This window comes from Hyperolius riggenbachi, chromosome 9 (assembly GCF_040937935.1).
Source record: "Hyperolius riggenbachi isolate aHypRig1 chromosome 9, aHypRig1.pri, whole genome shotgun sequence".
Classification (NCBI taxonomy): domain Eukaryota; kingdom Metazoa; phylum Chordata; class Amphibia; order Anura; family Hyperoliidae; genus Hyperolius; species Hyperolius riggenbachi.
In genome coordinates, this window is record NC_090654.1 from 130,636,968 (window position 1) to 130,659,218 (window position 22,251).

The window sequence follows — 22,251 nt, forward strand, 5'->3', positions numbered from 1 at the left end:
GGGTGAACCAAGCTTTATTGCATACTAAGAGATGAAAGCTGAATAAATAGAGTGCAGGCTATGTGCACAATCCAATCAATAACACTGAATACAAACAATGTGTAAGAAATCCAGCAGACTCAATGAGTTACAGCCACTTACATAGTATTTGGCCATTGCAAGAAGGTTAGAAACCAGCCTGCACCTGCTACATACAGGGCTGCTCAGCCAATTAGAGACACATTGTGCAATAGAATCTAGGAGCAAGATTACCAGAAATAAAGAGGGGTAATAGAAAGACATTGCAATGCCTGGGGCTGCTCAGCCACTGAGCTACAAAAATGCAATGAAAAGCTACTTACCTGAAACAAAGAGATATTACATTTGAATTTTTGCATTAATGGAAAAGGCAGGTGCTCTGAAACCAAGCAGCACCTGGCTTGCATATGGCTGCAGGAAAATGGCTTTTTAGCCAATTTAAGGTCACACAGGAGCTGAAAACTGAGAGATACCAGTTCCACAACCAGCAATACATTTTAGCAGGAAGGCAGAGTGCAGGCTCTCTCTCATCTCCACCCTGACCTCTCTAAAGTGTTAGCCAACATTTTGGGAACAAGTTTGCCGTGTGACTTGGGAGTTGGCTTACTTGCAAACTTGGAAAGAAAGGAGTCATATGATGAATGAAAAACTACTTACCTGAAAAAAAGCATAGTATTTGGTGTCAAGAAGCCAGCTCTCAGAATCACGCTCTATTTGAATGTTTATACAGTATGTTCACAAAACTTACTAATCAAAACAAAATTCTTAATATACAGTAAGTTTGAAAATTACTATTAAAGTGGAACTGAAGTGAGTTTATTTACTAAATTTCCTATTAAAGAACAGTTAATAACAAAAATCAAGTCATTAAAGGAACACTATCAATGCTAAGTGTTCTAAAATGACAACGTACAAATAATGTCTAAGTAGCTGTGTTAACATTTTCCTACTATTCATGTTAAATATCAGAGGCAAAAGCTTTAATTCATTGTGTGTAGATTTTAGCTATGTTTGGAATGTATCATTTGCAGAGGTATGAATCTCTGCAGTCTGACAAGCTAAGAACAGTGTAATATTGAAGCAGATTATTGGAAAACAGGTTTCAGGTTTCACACACTACAGTATTACAAATGTTTATGTTGCACATAAGATACATTTCCTCTGCTTTCTGTGAGATAAAGCTCTGCCTGCCTCTGAGCTCTCTGCACACAGAATTAACAGATACACTGTGAGGGAATTTTCCCCCTCCCCTCATGGCTGAGTCTGCCGTCAGAATTTCATCAGACTGCCCTCAAAAAATGTGAAAGGAATTAGATAAGAGTAATCAAATAGATAAGCAGTGAAATGTATACACCAGTACTTAGCAGCACTTCCCAAACATGTCCTATCTCAATTGAAAAAAAAACATGTTAATCGATAGTGTCCCTTTAACTGATTTCATACTAGACCCTTTCACCAGCGTTGATGTTCTCTCCAAGTTCGAAAGGGTCCCTACTCTCCCTGTAACAGTCAGCAAGCAAGCAAACATTTCATGCTCTCAAGGCTTGTCAGATCCAAGTTTAACCATTCTAGGGAACACATGCATGCACATAAAGAAGTCTAAAATATCCATGAAGTGACAAAACGCATTACTGACATCATTATATAAATGGGCTGCACTAGCATAGGAGCAGGAGAGCTACAGCATGGACGAGACCAAAATGGTTGCTAAAATATACATACAAGCAAGGGTAGAGATACACAGTGTTTAAATGGGAAATTGGGTGCTGAGGGAGAGTGATCAATTGACATACAAACAATCATTAACTCTCTGTACTAAAACACTCACAACAAGCTGGAACACTAGTGATGATAAAATAACTTGAAGTTGTATTCGGTTGCACTAAATGTAGGATATTCGCTTTCAAAATGGCTTGCATGCAAAAAGCATTCCATACCAAACCCTCTCATGAGCACCTCCTTTCCCATTTAAAAACTGTGTCCTCAATAGGATTTTTTTGTGTGCCTAAACATGATCTAAGTATGGCTAATAAATTATTCCCCCCAACAGCAGAATATTTTTATTGAATCAATGTAGAGAAAAATATTTTAATAACATTTTATCTGATTTATATATTGTGTTGTTTTGCAATCAATAACTATGACAATCACATCTTATGTTTCAGAGAACAAACACAGTGTCCTCATCCCAATTTTCGTCCTAGGTCTATTGGTCCTCTCTATAACAATCTCCGTCCTAGTTTGGTGCTCCCGGAGGAAACAACAGGGCAATCAGTGAGCATGTCATATTTGTATTCCATAGCCATTTTTCAATTCATAGTAGCAGTGTTTTGCATAGTGTTGGCCAATGACAGATCTGTCACCTAACAGACCTATAGGGAGTGCAGAATCATTAGGCAAATGAGTATTTTGACCACATCATCCTCTTTATGCATGTTGTCTTACTCCAAGCTGTATAGGCTCGAAAGCCTACTACCAATTAAGCATATTAGGTGAAGTGCATCTCTGTAATGAGAAAGGGTGTGGTCTAATTACATCAACACCCTATATCAGGTGTGCATAATTATTAGGCAACTTCCTTTCCTTTGGCAAAATGGGTCAAAAAAAAGGACTTGACAGGCTCAGAAAAGTCAAAAATAGTGAGATATCTTGCAAAGGGATGCAGCACTCTTAAAATTGCAAAGCTTCTGAAGCGTGATCATCGAACAATCAAGCGTTTCATTCAAAATAGTCAACAGGGTTGCAAGAAGCGTGTGGAAAAACCAAGGCGCAAAATAACTGCCCATGAACTGAGAAAAGTCAAGCGTGCAGCTGCCAAGAGGCCACTTGCCACCAGTTTGGCCATATTTCAGAGCTGCAACATCACTGGAGTGCCCAAAAGCACAAGGTGTGCAATACTCAGAGACATGGCCAAGGTAAGAAAGGCTGAAAGATGACCACCACTGAGCAAGACACACAAGCTGAAACGTCAAGACTGGACCAAGAAATATCTCAAGACTGATTTTTCTAAGGTTTTATGGACTGATGAAATGAGAGCGAGTCTTGATGGGCCAGATGGATGGGCCCGTGGCTGGATTGGTAAAGGGCAGAGAGCTCCAGTCCGACTCAGACGCCAGCAAGGTGGAGGTGGAGTACTGGTTTGGGCTGGTATCATCAAAGATAAGCTTGTGGGGCCTTTTCGGGTTGAGGATAGAGTCAAGCTCAACTCCCAGTCCTACTGCCAGTTTCTGGAAGACACCTTCTTCAAGCAGTGGTACAGGAAGAATTCTGCATCCTTCAAGAAAAACATGATTTTCATGCAGGACAATGCTCCATCACACGCGTCCAAGTACTCCACAGCGTGGCTGGCAAGAAAGGGTATAAAAGAAGAAAAACTAATGACATGGCCTCCTTGTTCACCAGATCTGAACCCCATTGAGAACCTGTGGTCCATCATAAAATGTGAGATTTACAAGGAGGGAAAACAGTACACCTCTCTGAACAGTGTCTGGGAGGCTGTGGTTGCTGCAGCACGCAATGTTGATGGTGAACAGATCAAAACACTGACAGAATCCATGGATGGCAGACTTTTGAGTGTCCTTGCAAAGAAAGGTGGCTATATTGGTCACTGATTTGTTTTTGATTTGTTTTTGAATGTCATAAATGTATATTTGTGAATGTTGAGATGTTATATTGGTTTCACTGGTGAAAATAAATAATTGAAATTGGTATATATTTGTTTTTTGTTAAGTTGCCTAATAATTATACACAGTAATAGTCACCTGCACACACAGATATCCCCCTAAAATAGCTAAAGCTACAAACAAACTAAAAACTACTTTCAAAAATATTCAGCTTTGATATTAATGAGTTTTTTGGGTTCATTGAGAACATGGTTGTTCAATAATAAAATTATTCCTCAAAAATACCACTTGCCTAATAATTCTGCACTCCCTGTATAAGACAGCTGTTCAGAACATAACTGCTTTCCTCACTAACTAAAAATATATTTTGTTATACCCCAGGACTAAGCAGAGATGGAAAAGAAAATTCAAATTGCCCACTGCCAGAAGTGTCCCCAAGCAAGCAGATTACAGTTACTGTGAAATAGAACAACTAAAGGCAAGTGGTCTTGTATTCTCTATGTAGCAAGTTCCAATGGTGTAGCATAGAACATTTGCTGCACGTGGGTGGCATGCAGAAGACACATAACATTTTGGGGCCACAGATTTGGTGCAGTGATTTTTGGCTGGTTTTTGGCCACTGCATGCTCAGTGTGGTGTAGATTCAACACTGCAAAAGAGTGGCCAGTTAAAGTGTACCTGATTCTGATGAAGAAAAAAAATTTGATTATAAAAAAAAAAAAAAAAAAATCAGAAAAGGAAAATCTCTGGATCCAGCACAGGCTTCCCACATCCTTCTTTCCTCCACCTTTTCCTTACTGGGACCCTCCAAAAGAAATCTGACTAGAGCTTGTCAGATTGGTGATCGGGTTTAGGTTCGCCTTAGGTTTACTTTAAAGAAGAATTTAACAAGCATTGTTTATAGTGGCATTCCTGACTGATACGGGAGGGGGCAATTTCCCTTATTTACTAAGGTTGAAGAGAGTGGAGAACAGTAGAGGGCTAACGTGACGTGGATTTATTACAAGTTGTATACTGCAATGTGCATACAACATGCCTGCAGCTCTTACCCAAGTCACATCAGAACATAGTGGGGTTGCTGAAAGGTTAGTAAACTAGGTCTTTTTCAGAGGAACAGCTAAATGGCTTGTTAAACGGAGTCAAGTGCCATTCAGATTGCCAAGGTCAAGCTCCCTTCGGTTGCAAAACAATGCAACCAAATGGGAGTATTCATAACCTCAATTAATTTCAGCACTTGCAACACCACACATTTTAGTGCTTGACAAATGGAGTTGCTACTCCGCGGCAGAGAATCCCAACATGCCTCCATGCCATGCCTGAACAACAAGGCCATGCTCTGATCAGATGCGATTCCATGGGGGGGGGGGGGGGGGAGCACCTTTTTGCCCCTGGTACCGAGCACTAGCAAGCACCTGGCCATTGCAGGGGAGCAGCTGAAAGACTGTGAAATCACCACCTTCAGCCTCCCATGTGACAGAGACCTTAGTAGTGTCTGTATGTATTACACACCTTTCTTACTGTAACACTGCTTGTAAAAAAACTGGGTCTATTTTTTTTTATAGATTTCCAGTTTAAAGAATGTGATGTGCATTTGGGTGTAATGTGGTGGCTATACACAAATGTCAGGTGCATATTTGTGAGATACTGCTGCTTTTTATTGTGTCATTAACCTAATTCCTTTTATTGACATCCATACAGGAAGTCTGCAACAAAACTAAGACTAAACCAAGGATACAGAGGGTCGATACTGTAACTGTCTATGCTTTAGCAACAAGCCCACATTTGGTATGAAAAACAAATCATAAATTATTTGATATAGACACATTGTAGCCTATGTATCAAGAATATTTTTTAGTGCATAGCTACTCACACAGAACCCTCCGCTGGTGGTGCCTAACCCGAAGACCCACCTGGTGGTCCCTAACCTTAACCATTTCAGCCCACGGGTATTTTTCAACTTATGCATCAGAGCAATTTTCACCTCCCATTCATTCGCCAATAACTTTATCACCAATTATCACAATGAACTGAACTATATCTTGTTTTTTCTGCCACCAATTAGGCTTTTTTTGGGTGGTACATTTTGCTAAGAACTATTTTTTTATAAACGCATTTTAACAGGAATATTAAGAAAAAAAATTAAACAAATTATTATTTCTCAGTTTTTGGCCATTATAGCTTTAAAATAATACATGCTACCATAATTAAAACCCACATATTTTATTTGCTTATTTGTCCCGGTTATTACACAATTTAAATTGTCCCTATCAAAATGTATGGCGCCAATATTTTATTTGTAAATAAAAGTGCAGGTTTTCAGTTTTGCATCCATCACTATTTACAAGCTTATAATTCAAAAATATTAGTAATACACCCTCTTCACATACATTTTAAAAAAGTTCATACCCTTAGGTAGCTATTTATGTTTTGTTTTTTTTAATTGTAATTTCTTTTAAACAGTTAATTTTTAGATGTAATACTATATGTTTATTTAATGAAAAGCTTCACTTCCAGGAAGCACAAGGAGGCTGGGAAACTTTTTCTCTCAGAAAGACCGCGGTCTCTGATAAGAAGTCGTAGGTTTTTCTGCGGGGGACTTAGATCAATGAATGTGAACCATTGATCTCCGGACTAACGGGGGGGGGGGGCGTCACGGGCATGTGCGGGCGCGATCACGTGCAGGAGCGCGCAACAGCAATGCAGCAGCAGCCTGGACGTGACAGTCACGTCCAGGCAGCAGGAATGGTTAAGATTACCCTAGTGGTGCCTAACCCCAAGACCCCCCTTCCCCCACGTTGGTGCCTAACCCTAAGACCCCCCCAGTAATAAATAACCCCAAGACCCCCCCTGTGATTAATAACCCTCCCCCAGGCAACTAATAACCCTCCCTTTTTAATAGCAGATAAAAAACAATTTAATAAGATTCCCACTAACAATAATACGATAAACAACAATTTAATTGCGGCAATCTGCTAAATAGCGCAATGGCTAACAATATGATAAACAACAATTGTGCCCATTTTTGACCGCGCTTTTATTAACTGCTCCTTTGTCCAGGGATTACCTGAACGATGTGATGAGAACCTGGTACAGGCCCCCAGGCTTCGATGCATTTGTGCCAAAATGTGTTTTCTTATGCCCATAGGCGTCAATGCTTTTGTGCAAAAAGGCGTTTTCTCATGCCTTTAGGCTTGTGAATTCTTTGAACGTAATTTTGCGTAACTTGCAAAAATTACACTCAGATCAGGCGGAATCAAGAAAACCCACAAAATGGTAACTACAATCAGAATGGTAACTGTGAAGATCACATGAAATGCATGGAAGTCAAATTACACAATATGATCAACACTACCACTACAGCTTTATAAAATCACATAAATTATATGAAGTATATTTACTTTAAGTAGTAAAGTATATTACTTTAAGTATGTGATCTCTTTTTGTCTCCCCTTTATTTTAGGTTTTGCCTAAATCAATGCAAGAAAGAGAAGAGGCACATCTCTATGAAACAATTAAATAAATTTACGGTAGAAGGGGGGCTTGGTACATTATGCTATATACAGCTCAACAGGAGACAAAATGGGGGAGGTCCCTGCCCTTGTGGTCTTACAATCTAGAGGGTGGTGGGTGGGATTAGCAGATGACACAATGATCTTTAAATTCTAGCTATAGCAAATTATAATATTTTCTGAATAGGTGTGTCTTGAGGGTACATTTGAAAATCTCCAGTCTTGTAGTATGTGGGAGAGAGTTCCAGGAGAGTTGACACTCGTGAGAAGTTCTGGATGCGAGAGAGAGAGGAGGAGACCAAGCTGGACGACAAGGGGGTCTCTTGTGAGGAACCAAGGTTCCAGGATGGAGGATATCTGGAGATTAATAAGGAAATGTATGGAGGGGATAGAATTTATAGAGCTTTGTATCATAGTGTTAAGAGTTTAAACTAGATCCTTTGGGTGATTGTCAGCCAACGGAGGGATTGGCAGAGATGGGCAGCATCAAAGGAGTAGGAGGAGAGGTGGATGAGATAAGCAGCAGAGTTCAGTTGGGACTGAAAAGGGGCCAGTCTCACCCTTTCTCACTTCACTTGCTGGTGGCATTGCACATTTGAAATGCCTTTGGACTTTGGCTCATCAGCAGTTGGCACTCCTGAGCCTGATGTGGAGAACTGCAACTGCCTGTTCTACCTGCGGGTGGCATTTTGCACTCAGAGTGCCTTGTACTTACACTGACTAGCAACAGATGTCCTCAGCACTACTTCCCAGCTGTAATCAGGCAGTCGCTGTGGAGTGGAGTACCTGTATAAAGACCCCACCCTTACTGGGAAGGTGCCAGCGATTCAGCAGTACTGGGCCTCTGTGTGCTGCTAGCATCCTGAACATGGAAGCAAGAAATTTGGGCGCATGAGGCAGGTGGACAAAAAGGGCGCCGCCATTCGCTCCCATAATAAATATCGTTTAATCGGCGCCCAACAGGAAAAAAGGGCGCCGGAGAAAAATAACGTTTTAAAAGCGGCGCCCGGAGACTTTTAATGTTTTATAACTGCTTCTCATGATTACACATTATTTAATGATTTATAATTTTTTACACATTATTTTTAAACGAAAAACAGTACAATCTTTTTTAAAACATTAATTTTAAACGGAAAATTGTACAATTTTTTTTAAAACATTTTTAAACGAAAAACCGCACAATATTTTTTAAAACGTTATTAATGCTTATCACAGGGGGGTCTTAGGTTTAGGCACCACCAGGGGGGTCTTAGGTTTAGGCACCACCAGGGGGGGTCTTAGGTTTAGGCACCACCAGGGGGGGTCTTAGGTTTAGGCACCACCAGGGGGGGTCTTAGGTTTAGGCACCACCAGGGGGGGTCTTAGGTTTAGGCACCACCAGGGGGGGGTCTTAGTTTTAGGCACCACCAGGGGGGGTCTTAGTTTTAGGCACCACCAGGGGGGTCTTAGTTTTAGGCACCACCAGGGGAATCTAGGGGTTAGGGATAGGTACAGGGAGGGTTCTGTGTGAGAGTAGGGTTAGGTATAGCTTTAGTAACATTCTTATTAATGTTTTATAAAACGCTATTATAAATTTCACTTTTTAAACAGGGAAGATTAACGTTTATACAATTGCCGATTTCATACACATTATTTAATGATTTATAACTTTATAAAACATTATTTTTAAACAAAATATAGCACCATTTTTTTAAACGTTATTCATGCTTATCGTTTAAACCCGTGCGCCCTTTTTTCCCGGCGCCCTTTTTTAACGTACGCCCTGAACACCTGGTCCCTTTACTTGCTCCTGATTTCCCTTGTCTGACCTCTTGTCTGTTTATAACCCTGCCTTTGGGCCCTCATTTTGTATTGCATTGCTTTCCTGGTTCCTGATACTCTATTCTGTTTTAATTTGACCTTGATTTACAGTTTGGTACTGCATACCATATCTGTATATGGTGTATATAGTTTTGTCATTAAGTATTGTATGGTGTGTGGTATTTTTTTCACTGTGCTTGTATTATCCATTTGATCATTTTTTCCACTGCTGTATATAGTATATTGCACATTATCTTCAATAAAAGGTTGTTATACCTGATTTCTCATCTGCTGTATGTGCTGCACAACGTGGTTACCGCCTCCACTAAGGTTTGTAACCGTAATCAAGATGGGAAATTATTAGAGCATGTACAAGCATTTAGTAGCCTCTTGCGTAAGGAAAAAGATGAATTCTGGAGATATTTGGAGATGAAAGTAACAGGAGGTTGTTAATGTGTTAATATGTGGTTAAAATGAGAGCTCAGAGTCCAGAGTGACCCCGAGACAGCGAGCTATAGGAGTTGAGTTTATTGTGGTATTTTCTACAATAATCGTAAATATAGGTGGGGGAGCAGAAAGAGATGGAGGAAATATCGCATTTACCACCTCTAGATGAAGTAACCTACACATGCTCATTTTGCTCCTGCAAATTCCTGTGTGGAGATTGCAGTGTAGGGAAGGATTACAGCTTCTGTCAAGTTCATATTGTTCTTTATGCTCTTGATGGGCAGATTAGGGATCAACGTTCAATGTGGATCACCAATGTTCCCTATATTTAGAGAAGTTTCCTCTAAACCTTTGGTTAGAAAACCTACCAATTGGGGTCTTATACAGCAACTTAAATCTGAGAGAAAATCTAAGCTGTCCTGAGCTGACATAGCAAGCATGCTGGAGTTCTTCTTAGATCAGTCAAGCCTCATGTTACCTGGAAAGCCTGAAAACCAGCAGGTGGCTCGCTGCCATCTTTGGGCAAATTATACAGACATCTGTGGGCTTACTATTTAAAGACTCCACCTTCTTCCCTAGACTTTGCCAGAGCTTCCTTAAAGTGAACCTCCAGACTAAAAATCTACTCAGCAGAACTGAAAAGGCTTGGTGTTTCTTTAACAGTTTCACAGCATCAGAACTTTGTTTTTCTTACCAAAGCATCATTTTTAGCTGCATTTTTATCTAAGCTCCACCCATCAAAAATAAATAAATTGGGATTTCCTATGTTATTCACATTGCCTAGCAACTGGGAGAGGTGCTCAGGACACAGGACAGTTGGAACTGTGTCTCATGCTCCCTGTCACCTCCTTTGAACCAAAAAGATGGCTGCCAACATGAAATCAAACATTTGCCTGTTCTTTTAAAACAGTGTGGGTAAGAGATTATATTACTGTAACGCTTGGCGGTATATCCTCTACAGTCAGAGTGCAATGCACACTCTGACGTAAAGGAAGCACACGCACAAGACGCAAGCAAGGCATAAAACTATGAATCTCAGGGTATATAGTGCGAACCCACTGGTGGAGGAGAGGACTGACTCCAGCAGGAGATGTGGCGCACAGAGCAGGCGTAGCTCCGAGCAACCACAATGACACTTAATGAAGTTTGCTCAGCGCAAAAGCAGCAATGAGCGTTCTTAACCACAACTTAGAGAGAAAAGGGACAGACTGACAGAATGAACGCTTGCTAATCTAGTCACTCCTTAATTACAGCAAGCATTCACAAACAGGACAGACTGGAAGGAGGCAGCCACTCGCGACCGCAGCGATGGCTTACCTCGTAAGAACAGGACTGAAAGGATTTGCAACTCCTCCACAAGAGATGGCGCAATCCACAAGGCAAGACAAAGGCAGAGCAAGAAACCGGTACAGGAAATACACAAATATATACAGTAATCCACGTCGCAATATGGAAAACAACAAACGCGCTAGTATGCATATATATTGGCAATGATCCAATATATGATGCAACACCAACTAAGATGCAATAATCCGCATCGCAATATGGAAAACAACAAACGCGCTAGTATGCGTATACATTGGCAATGAACCAATATATGACGCAAGACTAGCAAAATAAATCTAACTAAGATACGAATATACTGGCAAACCAATATATATGCACGTATCAGGAACTAACTACGGTCCCGAAGGACACACATAAACAAGGACTGAAACAAAACGGAATGAACGCTTGCTAATCCAGTCACTCCTCAGTGGCAGCAAGCGTTCATACGTAGACAAACAGACAGGAGTGAGATAGTCAATAGCAACCGCAGCTATATGACTTATCTCCTGGAACAGGACTGGAAGGATTCACTGCTCTTCCGCAAGAGCCAGTGCAATCCACACAAGAAACACGAGAACCAGGAACAGAGGCCCAGGAGTAACAGCTTAGACAGACTGAGACTGAAACTATGATGGGCGGGGAGCACAGCAGGAAGCAACTCTTTATACTGAGGTCATCAAATGGGAGTGGACATGCAAATTCCCACACAGGTGAATGGTAATCAGTCACAAGCTGACAGCAGGAAAAGGCAGACAAAACTATGCAACCTGCATGAAAGGAATTGCAGCTCAGCTGCAACAGGCAATGTTTAAATTCACAAGAGCATCTCAAGCTGCCATGAACTGCAGAGCTATTGCAGATGGAATCAACACTTAGGGCCTGATTCACAAAGCGGTGCAAAGTGTTTGCACGCCTGTGAAAAGCCCTTTATCACGCCTAAACTCAGTTTAGGCATGATAAAATGAAACTCGCGCGAAGTTTCCGCGCGTAAAGCATTACGCGCGCAAACGCATAATTCCGCGCGATGCGCCCATTAAACCCTATGGGCGCTGCGCACGGAATTACGCATTTGCGCGGGTAAAACTTTGCGCGCGATAAAGCGCACAAATCGGTGCTAACTCAGCGGTGCAAATGTTATCACGCCTAAAGTCTTTTAGGCGTGATAACTGAGTTATCACCGCTTTGTGAATCAGGCCCTTAATTTGAGTGCAAGCAAAGATATGCAAGCAAAATGTATGTAAAGAAATCAGAACTGCTTGGCTGCAGTACAACTGCAGCCAGCAGTACATGCTGCAAAAGCGATCATGACAATTACCTATCTATTTTAATTAACATAACTAATGTAACTTAATGACAGTATGTTTGTTTAGGCTGGACTTTAAGCACTATGCCTGGACTACCAGTCCTGTTACCTGCTACTGCTATCAGGCGTACCCAAGGTATGGGTGGAGTGGCTTGTGCCCTGGGCTCCAGATGATTGGGGGAGTAGGGCACATTTTTATAAAATACACAATTACTCTAAGAAACATTCAAGTCAATCAGAATTCACTGTTATGATGGCACAGATCTTATGTGAACATATACTGATCTTAATTATCTGCGAGATAGGATAATAACTGAAGAAAGTAAATGGGTGTAGAATGTGGGAAAGTAAATTTTGGTTTAAAATCAACAGTGTTTTACTTCTTGTACTTGCTATCAAATAAAAAAGGGAACGTGTATGAAAGTTCATTTTGGTGTTTAGTTGAAAGGGTATGTTTATAAGAAGAAGGATGTTAAACTTGTGACTGATTTTGTGAGTAATGAGAATAATCTAAAAAAAAATCACGAGCAAATAGCGTGATTCACAGCCATCAGTCATGTTATTTTCACCAAAGAAAACATCTTCCATGTAACTGCCCTGTACTTCCTCCCTTGTGGAGTCTGTATGTCCAATTCCACACTCCTTCTGAGGTATTCAGAGAGAATGAAAGTAGTAATGTATAGGATTTGTAATTTTACTTAAAATGAGGTCCCAATCAATAATGCAGTATACATAAATCATCTATTTTCTTTCTTTTTGTAAGATACCAGCATGTACTGTATGTATAGTATACATTGTGCTTTTAAAAATAGGGAACAAAGTCACATATGCTTGCGTAATGAGTGTTAGGACTAGGTCACAATGCAGCCCTTTCTATGTGATTTTCAAAGCTTTGCTGATTACTGGTAATCAACAAATTGCTGTGACAATGTCTTGCAATGAAGGTGCTCAAACTACAGTGATTTGATGTTGTTTTTTTTTAACAATTGCAATTGTGTCAAAAGTGTCAGAACACAAAACCACTGTAAAATTCCTTGCTGAAATGTAAGGAAAAAAAATTAAACTGTGAAAAAAATTGAGAGAAAATATTTTTTTTTTGATCGATAAAGTTGATCGAAATCGTCATTTTTTTTCAATTAAAATCAATCAGAAAGGTTACAAAAATCAAATCAATTTTTGAAGGTTGTATGAACGTAATTTAACCTAATTTTAAGTTTACATTCAAGAATACAGAAACTTTATCTAAGTGACACATTAGATAGAATGTATTTGTTCACTGTAATAAATGTAGTGTTGTTGATTGATGAAAATAAATGAAGAACAGATTTGTTAATGTACGGTCTAAGGTCTTGTGTGCCCTATACATAGCAGCAGTGGCGTACCTAGGGCATTTGATAGCCAGTGCTGGAAATTATAAGACACACACCCCCCCCCCCCCACAAAAAAAAGGGAAAGGAGCGAATACGGCATACCGCATAAGCGCACCACGTCAGGTTATGCCAGATATAGGTGCCACCAGTATAGGTAATATAGTCGCCCCAGTAAAGGTAGCATGGTTGCCCCAGTATATCAGTATATGTAGCTAGTATAGTTGTATAGTTGCCCCCAGTATAGGTACTAAAGTTGCCCCAGTATAGCTAGTATAGTTGCCCCCAGTGTAGCTAGTATAGCTTCCCCCTACACTACCCAGTGTAGGTAGTATAGTTGCCCCAGTATAGGTAGCACAGTTGCCTCAGTATAGCTAGTATAGTTGCCCCCAGTGAAAATGGTATAGTTGCCCCAGGAGGGGAAAGCAGCACAAGAAGGAGAGGCAGTGGATACAGCAGTGGGGAGCAGGGCCAGAACCCCCCCCCCCACACACACACACACACACACACACTTGGGTCTCCTCCTTCTGCTCTCTCCCCCTCTATGCAGGCAGTAGGTGCAGCGGGTGGATAATTACTCACCTGATTAAAATATATAAATTAGATGTAATAAATAATATATACATTTTCATTTATAGATGTGTCTGGGGTGTTCTGTGCCATCTGTGCTATGCAGTTGCATTTCTACCATTGGGCATGGTGGTGGGGGGGGGGGGGGGACATGGTGCACCGGGAGTCTGACAGAGAAGGGGGTGTCGCCATGACCCCCCACAGCGACAGAGCAGGAGGGGAAGCAGCGCTAGAAGGAGGGGCAGCTGGGACAGCGGTGCGGAGGGGGGCCAGAACCCCCATCTCACCTGGGTCCCCTTCTTCTGATCCCTCTCCTATGTGGGCGGCAAGCAGAGAATTACTCACCTGACTTCTGTGTTCCAAGCACTGGAGCGCAGTGTCACCATCATCACAGGTCTCCGCCTTCAATGCCGCTCAGTGTGCTTCCACTAATCAGGAAGCACAGTGTGCAGCATTGAAAGCGGAGAGCTGTGGCAAAGGTGATGCTGCGCTCCAGCGCTTCGAACGCAGAAGTCAGGTGAGTAATTCTCTGCTTGCTGCCCATATAGAGGGGGAGGGATCAGAAGAAGGGGACCCAGGTGAGATGGGGGTTCTGGCCCCCCTCCGCACCGCTGTCCCCGCTGCCCATCCTTCTAGTGCTGCTTCCCCTCTTGCTCTGCCGCTTTGGGGGGGGTCATGGCGACACCCCTCTCTGTCAGACTGACTCCCAGTGCACCATGCCCCCCCCCCCCACCGCACCCAATAGTAGAAATGCAACTGCATAGCAGTGATGGCACAGAACACCCCAGACACATCTATAAATGAAAAATGTACTGTATATATTATTTATTACATCTAATTTATATCTTCTAATCCATTTTGTCATGTAAGAAAAGCTTAGCGCGCAGCACCCCTAAAAAATTGGGTGTGGTCATGACCAGAATGTGGGTGTGGTCATGGGTGGAGCCAAATTTACAAGAACTTAGCAATGGTGGGACAGACTAGGGCTATGGTTGGAATTAGATTGTGAGCTTCTCCAAGGACACAGTGACATGACTATGCACTCCGTAAAGTGCTGCAGAAGATGCCAGTGCTATATAAACAAATATAATAATAATAATAATAATAATAATATAGGGCATTAAACTAGGACTATGGTAGGATTAGATTGTGAGCCCCTCTGAGGACAGTCAGTGACATGACTATGTACTCTGTAAAGTGCTGCAGAAGATGTCAGTGCTATATAAATACATAATAATAATAATAATAATAATAATATGGGAGGACATTAGACTGACTATGGTAGGATTAGATTGTGAGCTCCTCTAGGGACAGTCAGAGACATAACTATGTACTCTGTAACATGCTGCAGAAGATATCACTGCTGTATAAAAAAAAACAACAACAACATGGTGGTAATAAAACTACTAATCTAGGTCATTAGACTAGCTATGCCTAGAAATTAAGAGATTGCAAGCAAATGACAAATACAGCAACCACAAGGCCTCCAAGTGACCAAGACAGCAACCACAAGGCCTCCAAGTGACCAAGACAGCAACCACAAGGCCTCCAAGTGACCAAGACAGCAACCACAAGGCCTCCAAGTGACCAAGACAGCAACCACAAGGCCTCCAAGTGACCAAGACAGCAACCACAAGGCCTCAAAGTGACCAAGACAGCAACCACAAGGCCTCCAAGTGACCAAGACAGCAACCACAAGGCCTCCAAGTGGCCAATACAGCAACCACGAGGCCTCCAAGTGGCCAATACAGCAACCACGAGGCCTCCAAGTGGCCAATACAGCAACCACGATGCCTCCAAGTGGCCAACACAGCAACCACGAGGCCTCCAAGTGGCCAATACAGCAACCATGAGGCCTCCAAGTGGCCAATACAGCAACCACGAGGCCTCCAAGTGGCCAATACAGCAACCACAAGGCCTCCAAGTGGCCAATACAGCAACCAGGAGGCCTCCAAGTGACCAATGCAGCAACCAGGAGGCCTTCAAGTGACCAATTCAGCAACCAGGAGGCCTCCAAGTGACCAATGCAGCAACAATGGGCCCAGAGGTGGCAGAAGAGAGACAGAGGGTGAGAGAGAGGGGGCGTGAGAGAGATTGAAATAGAGGTGAGGCGGGGTGAGAGAGATAGAGAGAGATGGAGGGTGAGAGAGCACAGAGGCACAGAGTGACAGAGGGTGAGAGAGATGGACAGAGAGGTGAGTGGGTGGGCAGAGCAGAAAAAGACAGAGTGAGAGTTGGAAGGAGAGAGACAGAGGTTTAGAGAGGCTGCCTTTTGAGGAGGAAGGGAGTGAGTCTTTGCCAGCCAGCAAGAAAAAGCAAAGCCTTATCTAAAGCACACAGGCAGCACACAGTAGATAATATTGCTGTCCAGTGTCCACACTGTTCCCAGTCAGTGAGACTCAGACAAGTGACCATCACAGAGCATGCGTAGATAGCGGCGTTCGAATGTCCAACGACCGACGCTAGCGGCAATACATTACCTGTTCCGCCGGCGCATGTCCCCGCTGTCCCTTCCCGCTGGGCTCCGGCTGGCTTCACTTACTTCCTGTCGAGGGAAGTTTAAACAGTAAAGTGAAGCTGGAGCCCAGAGCTGAGAAGAGACAGCGGAGACTGGGGGACTCGTCGCGATGGCCGGATCAGGTAATGTATGCATGGGGGCAGCGGCAGCTCCACAGGTTGTAAATTGATTTCATAGTGAAATCAATTCAAAATCTGTTTGCAGTGTAGGCAGCCAATAGATCCCTCTTTCATCAGGTTAGATCACAGAGGGATCTATCTGCTGGTCGATCTGGTGGCAATCGACCAGAGTATGGCAGCCTTTAGTAGCACAGATAGGAGTCTCATATTGTTTCCAGTACAGGAAGAGTTAAGAAACTTGACAGACATTAATCATGTTTATAATGCTCAAGGTTGAGTGTGTGTGGGGCACAGTTAACTTTTTTGGCAAGGGGTACCTGATCTCAACATTTAGAAGGAGGAAGTCATACCTGGGACTTCTTCAGTGCCTCAATTAACTGCATGGCACCTCAGCTTCACCGACCTCTCCATTTTAGAGTTATGTCCCTGATGGAGCTTTTAAAGTTGGGCATAGCTTCACCAAAGGGGACATGCTCTGCCCACTCTGATTGCCTTCCCAAGTAACTGCACAGCAGCCAGGGCCAGGAGTGTTCTAGACATGTGCCAAAGATTTGTGACAGCAAACACCCAGTACGCTCCTGGCCAAGGCTCTTGCACACAGCCACAGGGGAAAAAGCAAATATGTTGCACAGAGTGGATAAAGCATGTGCCAGGTGAGCAGGGAGGTTAGCAAGCTGAGGGGCCACACAGTTTATGGGGACAGTAAAGCGGTCTCTCCGATTTCTGTTCCCTGAAACTCCTATTTGTGTTGCCTGAAACTGATTCATTTTATCTTAGCTATAATAAAAAAAAGTATTTTAGAAACAAAGATACATATCATATCCTATATGGAACAAGAAAATGACCATACTGTATACACTATAGATTCAGTGCACTTACAGCATATATCAAATACCATACTGTCACAGCAAGAAGCCCTGTCCCACCTTGGAAAGGGCATGTACCAGGCTGCCTCCTTCCCCCCTCCTGACACCAGTTTCACAGCAGTTTTCAGACAGTTATTGCTCTGCCACGTTTATTTATTTACCACTCACTCTGTCCCTTCATCCTGTGTTTCTCCACTCGGATCCTAGCCTGGATGTGTAGGAGTTAGTGTTGTCCGGATCATGAACGATTCGGATCTTTGATCCGAATCTATTTTGTGAATCGAATCATCCGAATCATCAAAATGAGTGATTCAGGTCACAAAGGGGGCGGGGCCAGGAGCGGCATGCCCCCCTCTCAGTGGGCAGGGGGGTCCTGGAAGATGATGATCAGAGATGGATCGCTCTGTTGGAGGGGAGCCAGCCTTGCAGGTAGATGAGAGAGGGGACATGGGTGCCACTGCCAGATATGTGTAGAGCACAGGTACTGGCTGGAATGTGCTGCTCATTATAGGCTGTCTGTTCTGTAGTTGTGCACAGTGAACAAATGGGAAACTTTTGGCTCAGAAGCACAGCTCAATAACTTTGTAGACAGCGTGCTGGGCTAGGACAGGGCAGGTACTGTGATTGCTGTGCAATATGATCCTCCTGCACTGCTCTAAACAGCTGCACTTCACTTCTGGGAATGCTTTCTTTCACTGTGCAACGTTTGCATTCAAAGTATACAGATGAACATATAGGTTAAATACTCCATACGATCCGCACCATCAAAAATTGTATCTTTATTTATAGCTCATAAAAACAATTAAAATCCATGAGTGGGTTTGTGCAAAAATGATGACGCACAGGCGTTTCGGGCCATCGTAGGTCCTTTCTCAAATCATGACCAGCCCACCAGTTTGTGAAATTGATGGATTAATTCTTTAGCATGTACCTGACGTGCCGGGACCCATCATCTTTCTTCTGGGCCATAGCCCTTCCAGTCAACGAGGTATTGTAAAGAATTACGTACTTTACGAGAATCCAGAATTTTTTCTATTTCGTATTCTGGTTCTCCATCAACAATAACCGGAGGTGGTGGAGAGTCAGATATCACGGTATTAACTGCTGGTTTCAGCAGAGAAACATGAAATGAATTGACTCCCCGCATGGATTGAGGCAAGGAAATCCTGTAGGTGACGTTATTGATTTTCTCTGCTACAGGGTAAGGACCTATATATTTGGGACCCAGTTTGGTAGAAGGCTGCCGCAAAGAAAGGTTACGGGTGTGTGAGAGATCGCGGAAAAGCCGCCGCATGTGCTACTGAGCAGGCGGCTGATCCCGCGTCCAGTGCGGCGGTTTGCATGCGGCAGCATGTGTCTGGTGTGGCTTAGTCTGTTTTTGCATGCGCTGAGAGGCAGAATTCTTATACTAAGCAGGAAGAGTCAGCTGACCACGCCGATCAGCTGACTCCAGAGCAGGATACTATTGGTTGAGCAATTAGGGGTGGTGCTGGAGAGCACTACTCCATATATAGTTCCTGCTGGTCACTTGCAAGTTGTCTGCCGTTGCGATCACTACGTGGAAGCACTCAGACCTAGTCAGATCCTTCAGTGTGTTTGAACCAGGTGGACCTGGGAATTCACACTTAGCCAGATTATTTGAATTGTATTCTGTTTATGCTTAAGCTAGTTCCCGGGTGTAGAGACCAAGGACCTCACACCCAGCTTAGGGAACTGTACTACCATCTGTGTTATCTTTCAGACTAGTTCCGGGGTGCTGAGACCAAGGACCTCGCACCCAGAATAGGCATTGTTTGATATATGTTATGACTTATAGCTTTTCTGACTACTCCTCTGTCTTCTGATTCGGTACCTCGCATATCTGATATTCCGTTGCCAGACCTTGCTTGACTTGGATACCGAATCAGCCTTCTGTCTTTGTACTTTATCTGTCAGTGTGTTGCCGAACCGGCGTGCCCGACCTCGAGAGCTCTCTTTCCCCTTAAGAGATAGTCTCCAGATCAGTTAGTGACATCCACCTTTAGGTGTCACTCACTCTCTGGCCCTTCCTGTCTCCAGCCTGACTCCTCCCCTTGGAGAGCCTCAGACTGCTGGAAGGTTCCTGTGCTCCCAGAGCAGTGTCTCTTTACTGTCCATTATCATCTGCTCAGCAGGTGCATTACTCAAAGTACTACTGTTGCACCAAACACTCACATACCAAAAGGTGTCCAGAGGTTAGCAATATATCTGTATTATCGGTGATTCTGCAGATCATCAATAATCAGGTATATATATATATCTGCATTCTTGGTGATACTGCAGATCACCAATAATCAGATTCTCTCTGCGTGTGGACACCGATCGTTACAGGGTGGAGACCCAGACTAAATCACCAGGTGAAAAGGAAAATTCCTGAGAATGATGTTTATCAGCAATTTTTTTCTGCTGTTTGACTGCCACCTCTAAATTTCTTTTAACCTGGTCTCATAACGAAACCATATGTGACAGCCAATCCTCCAACACTGGAAACCCAGAAGACGTACCGGATAGGGAAGCAAACTTAGGATTTAAACCTGTGACAATCTGAAATGGGGACATTTTAGTAGAGGTACTGGCAAGGTTGTTAAAAGCAAATTCTGCATACGGTAGAACTTCAGACCATTGGTCCTGACAATCGGATACAAAACACCGGAGATATTGCTCCAAAGACTGGTTTGTTCATTAGTCGCAGTATGAAATCCCGAGGAAAATGACAATGATATACCAATACGAGAACAAAATGCTCGCCAAAACTGCGAGACGAATTGTACTCCTCTGTCAGAGACAATGTTTTCAGGGATACCATGCAGACGGAAAACAAACAATAAAAAATTCTGCAAATTCTTTTGCAGAGGGTAACTTACTTAAGGGAACAAAGTGACCCATTTTACTAAATCTGTCAACCACTACCCATATGACAGTATTCCCCTGAGAGCAAGGTAAATCTAGAATAAAATCCATCAACACGAGTCTAAGGCCTATCAGGGATGGGAAGTGGTTGCAGATTACCTCTGGGTGCAAGATGAGAAGTCTTATTTCGAGCACAGACTGGACATGCCTTAACAAAGGCCTTACAATCCACCCTGAGCGATGGCCACCAGACATGACGAGAGAATAAATCTACAGTCTTTTTTTCTCCAGGATGACCCGCTAATTTGGAATCATGAAATTGCTGTAGAACCTGTAACCGAAGAGTTAATGGAACAAATAACAGACCTGGTGGTTTCTCGGCAGGTGCATCATTCTGACAGGAAGACAGTAACACTGAAAGATCAGGTGATAACTGAGAGGTGGACAGCGCATTGATAATACAATGTTTGGGAACAATGGATTCTGAACTTACAGGTTGATTAGTTTCAGGTTCAAAATAACGTGATAATGCATCTGCCTTAATGTTTTTGGACCCAGGCTTAGAATTGTAAAGTTGAAATGGGCAAAGGACGACGCCCACCGGGCCTGTCTAGGATTGAGTCTCTTGGCACTTTCAATATATTCTAGGTTCTTGTGGTCAGTAAACACAGTGACTGGGTGCAAAGCTCCCTCCAACCAATGTCTCCACTCCTCGAATGCCATCTTAACTGCCAACAGCTCTCTATTCCCTATGTTGTGATTTCTTTCAGCAGAAGAAAACTTGCGAGAGAAGAAGGCACAAGGGTGGAGACGTTCTGGAGAACCTGGAGTATTGCGAAATAACTGCTCCTATGCCAATGTCGGAAGCATCAACTTCAATGATAAAAGGTTTAAGGATGTCTGGATGAGCAAGTACAGGGGCAGTACAAAAATCCTTTTTCAATACCTCAAAGGCATGACAGGCCTGAGGGGGCCAATGAGTGGGATCAGGTTCTTTTTTAGTCAGGTCAGTCAAAGGAGCGACCAAAGTGGAAAAACTCTTAATAAACTTGCTATAAAAATTCGCAAACCCAGGAAACGTTGGAGAGCCTTGAGCCCGGAAGGCTGGGGCCAATCTAGGACTGCAGACAATTTAACAGGGTCCATGGCGATACCAGAATCTGAAATATACCCCAGGAACGAGGATTGGTCTCAAAAACACACTTTTCCAATTTGCCGTAAAGAGAGTTCTCTCTCAATTTCTGCAGTACAGTCTTGACATGAAATCTATGTTCAAAAAGTGAAGCAGAATAGATCAAAATATAATCTAAGTAAATGACCATAAACCGCCCCAAGAATTCTCTAAAGATGCCATTTACAAAGTCTTGGAAGACAGCTGGAGCATTACAAAGGCCAAATGGCATCACCAAATATTCATAATGCCCATCCTTTGTATTGAAACGGATCAAAATCAAGTTGCGCCTGGGGCAAGGTCAGGTTTTGGCGCCTAAACTGCCATTTATTTTGCCGCCTTTTTAAGAATGTAACAAACTGCGCCTGGGGCAAGATACCCGCTTGCCCCCCCCCCCCCCCCCCACCACCTCTGATTGAAAGCTGTCTTCCACTCGTCACCTTGACGAATTCTGATCAAATTTGGTAAAGATCCGAGCTGCTGTGACCTGGGCAAACAAATCGTCAATGAGAGGTAGTGGGTATTTATTCTTAACCACTTGAGGACCACAGTCTTTCTACCCATTAAGGACCAGAGCCTTTTTTTCCATTCAGACCACTGCAGCTTTCACGGTTTATTGCTCGGTCATACAACCTACCATCTAAATGAATTTTACCTCCTTTTCTTGTCACTAATACAGCTTTCTTTTGGTGCTATTTGATTGCTGCTGTGATTTTTAGTTTATTATATTCATCAAAAAAAAA

At 42.9% G+C, this 22,251-nt stretch overlaps 1 protein-coding gene across 1 annotated transcript in view; it reads left to right on the forward strand.

The window, feature by feature from the left end:
- Positions 1-4,146, forward strand: part of LOC137533564 (SLAM family member 9-like) — a 46,410-nt gene extending 42,264 nt beyond the window's left edge. The window contains exons 4-5 of the mRNA XM_068254929.1: positions 2,184-2,292; positions 4,023-4,146. Of these exons, the coding sequence (XP_068111030.1) occupies positions 2,184-2,292; positions 4,023-4,146 (233 nt within the window). The remainder of the gene's footprint in view (positions 1-2,183; positions 2,293-4,022) is intronic.
- The last annotated feature ends 18,105 nt before the right edge of the window (positions 4,147-22,251 follow it).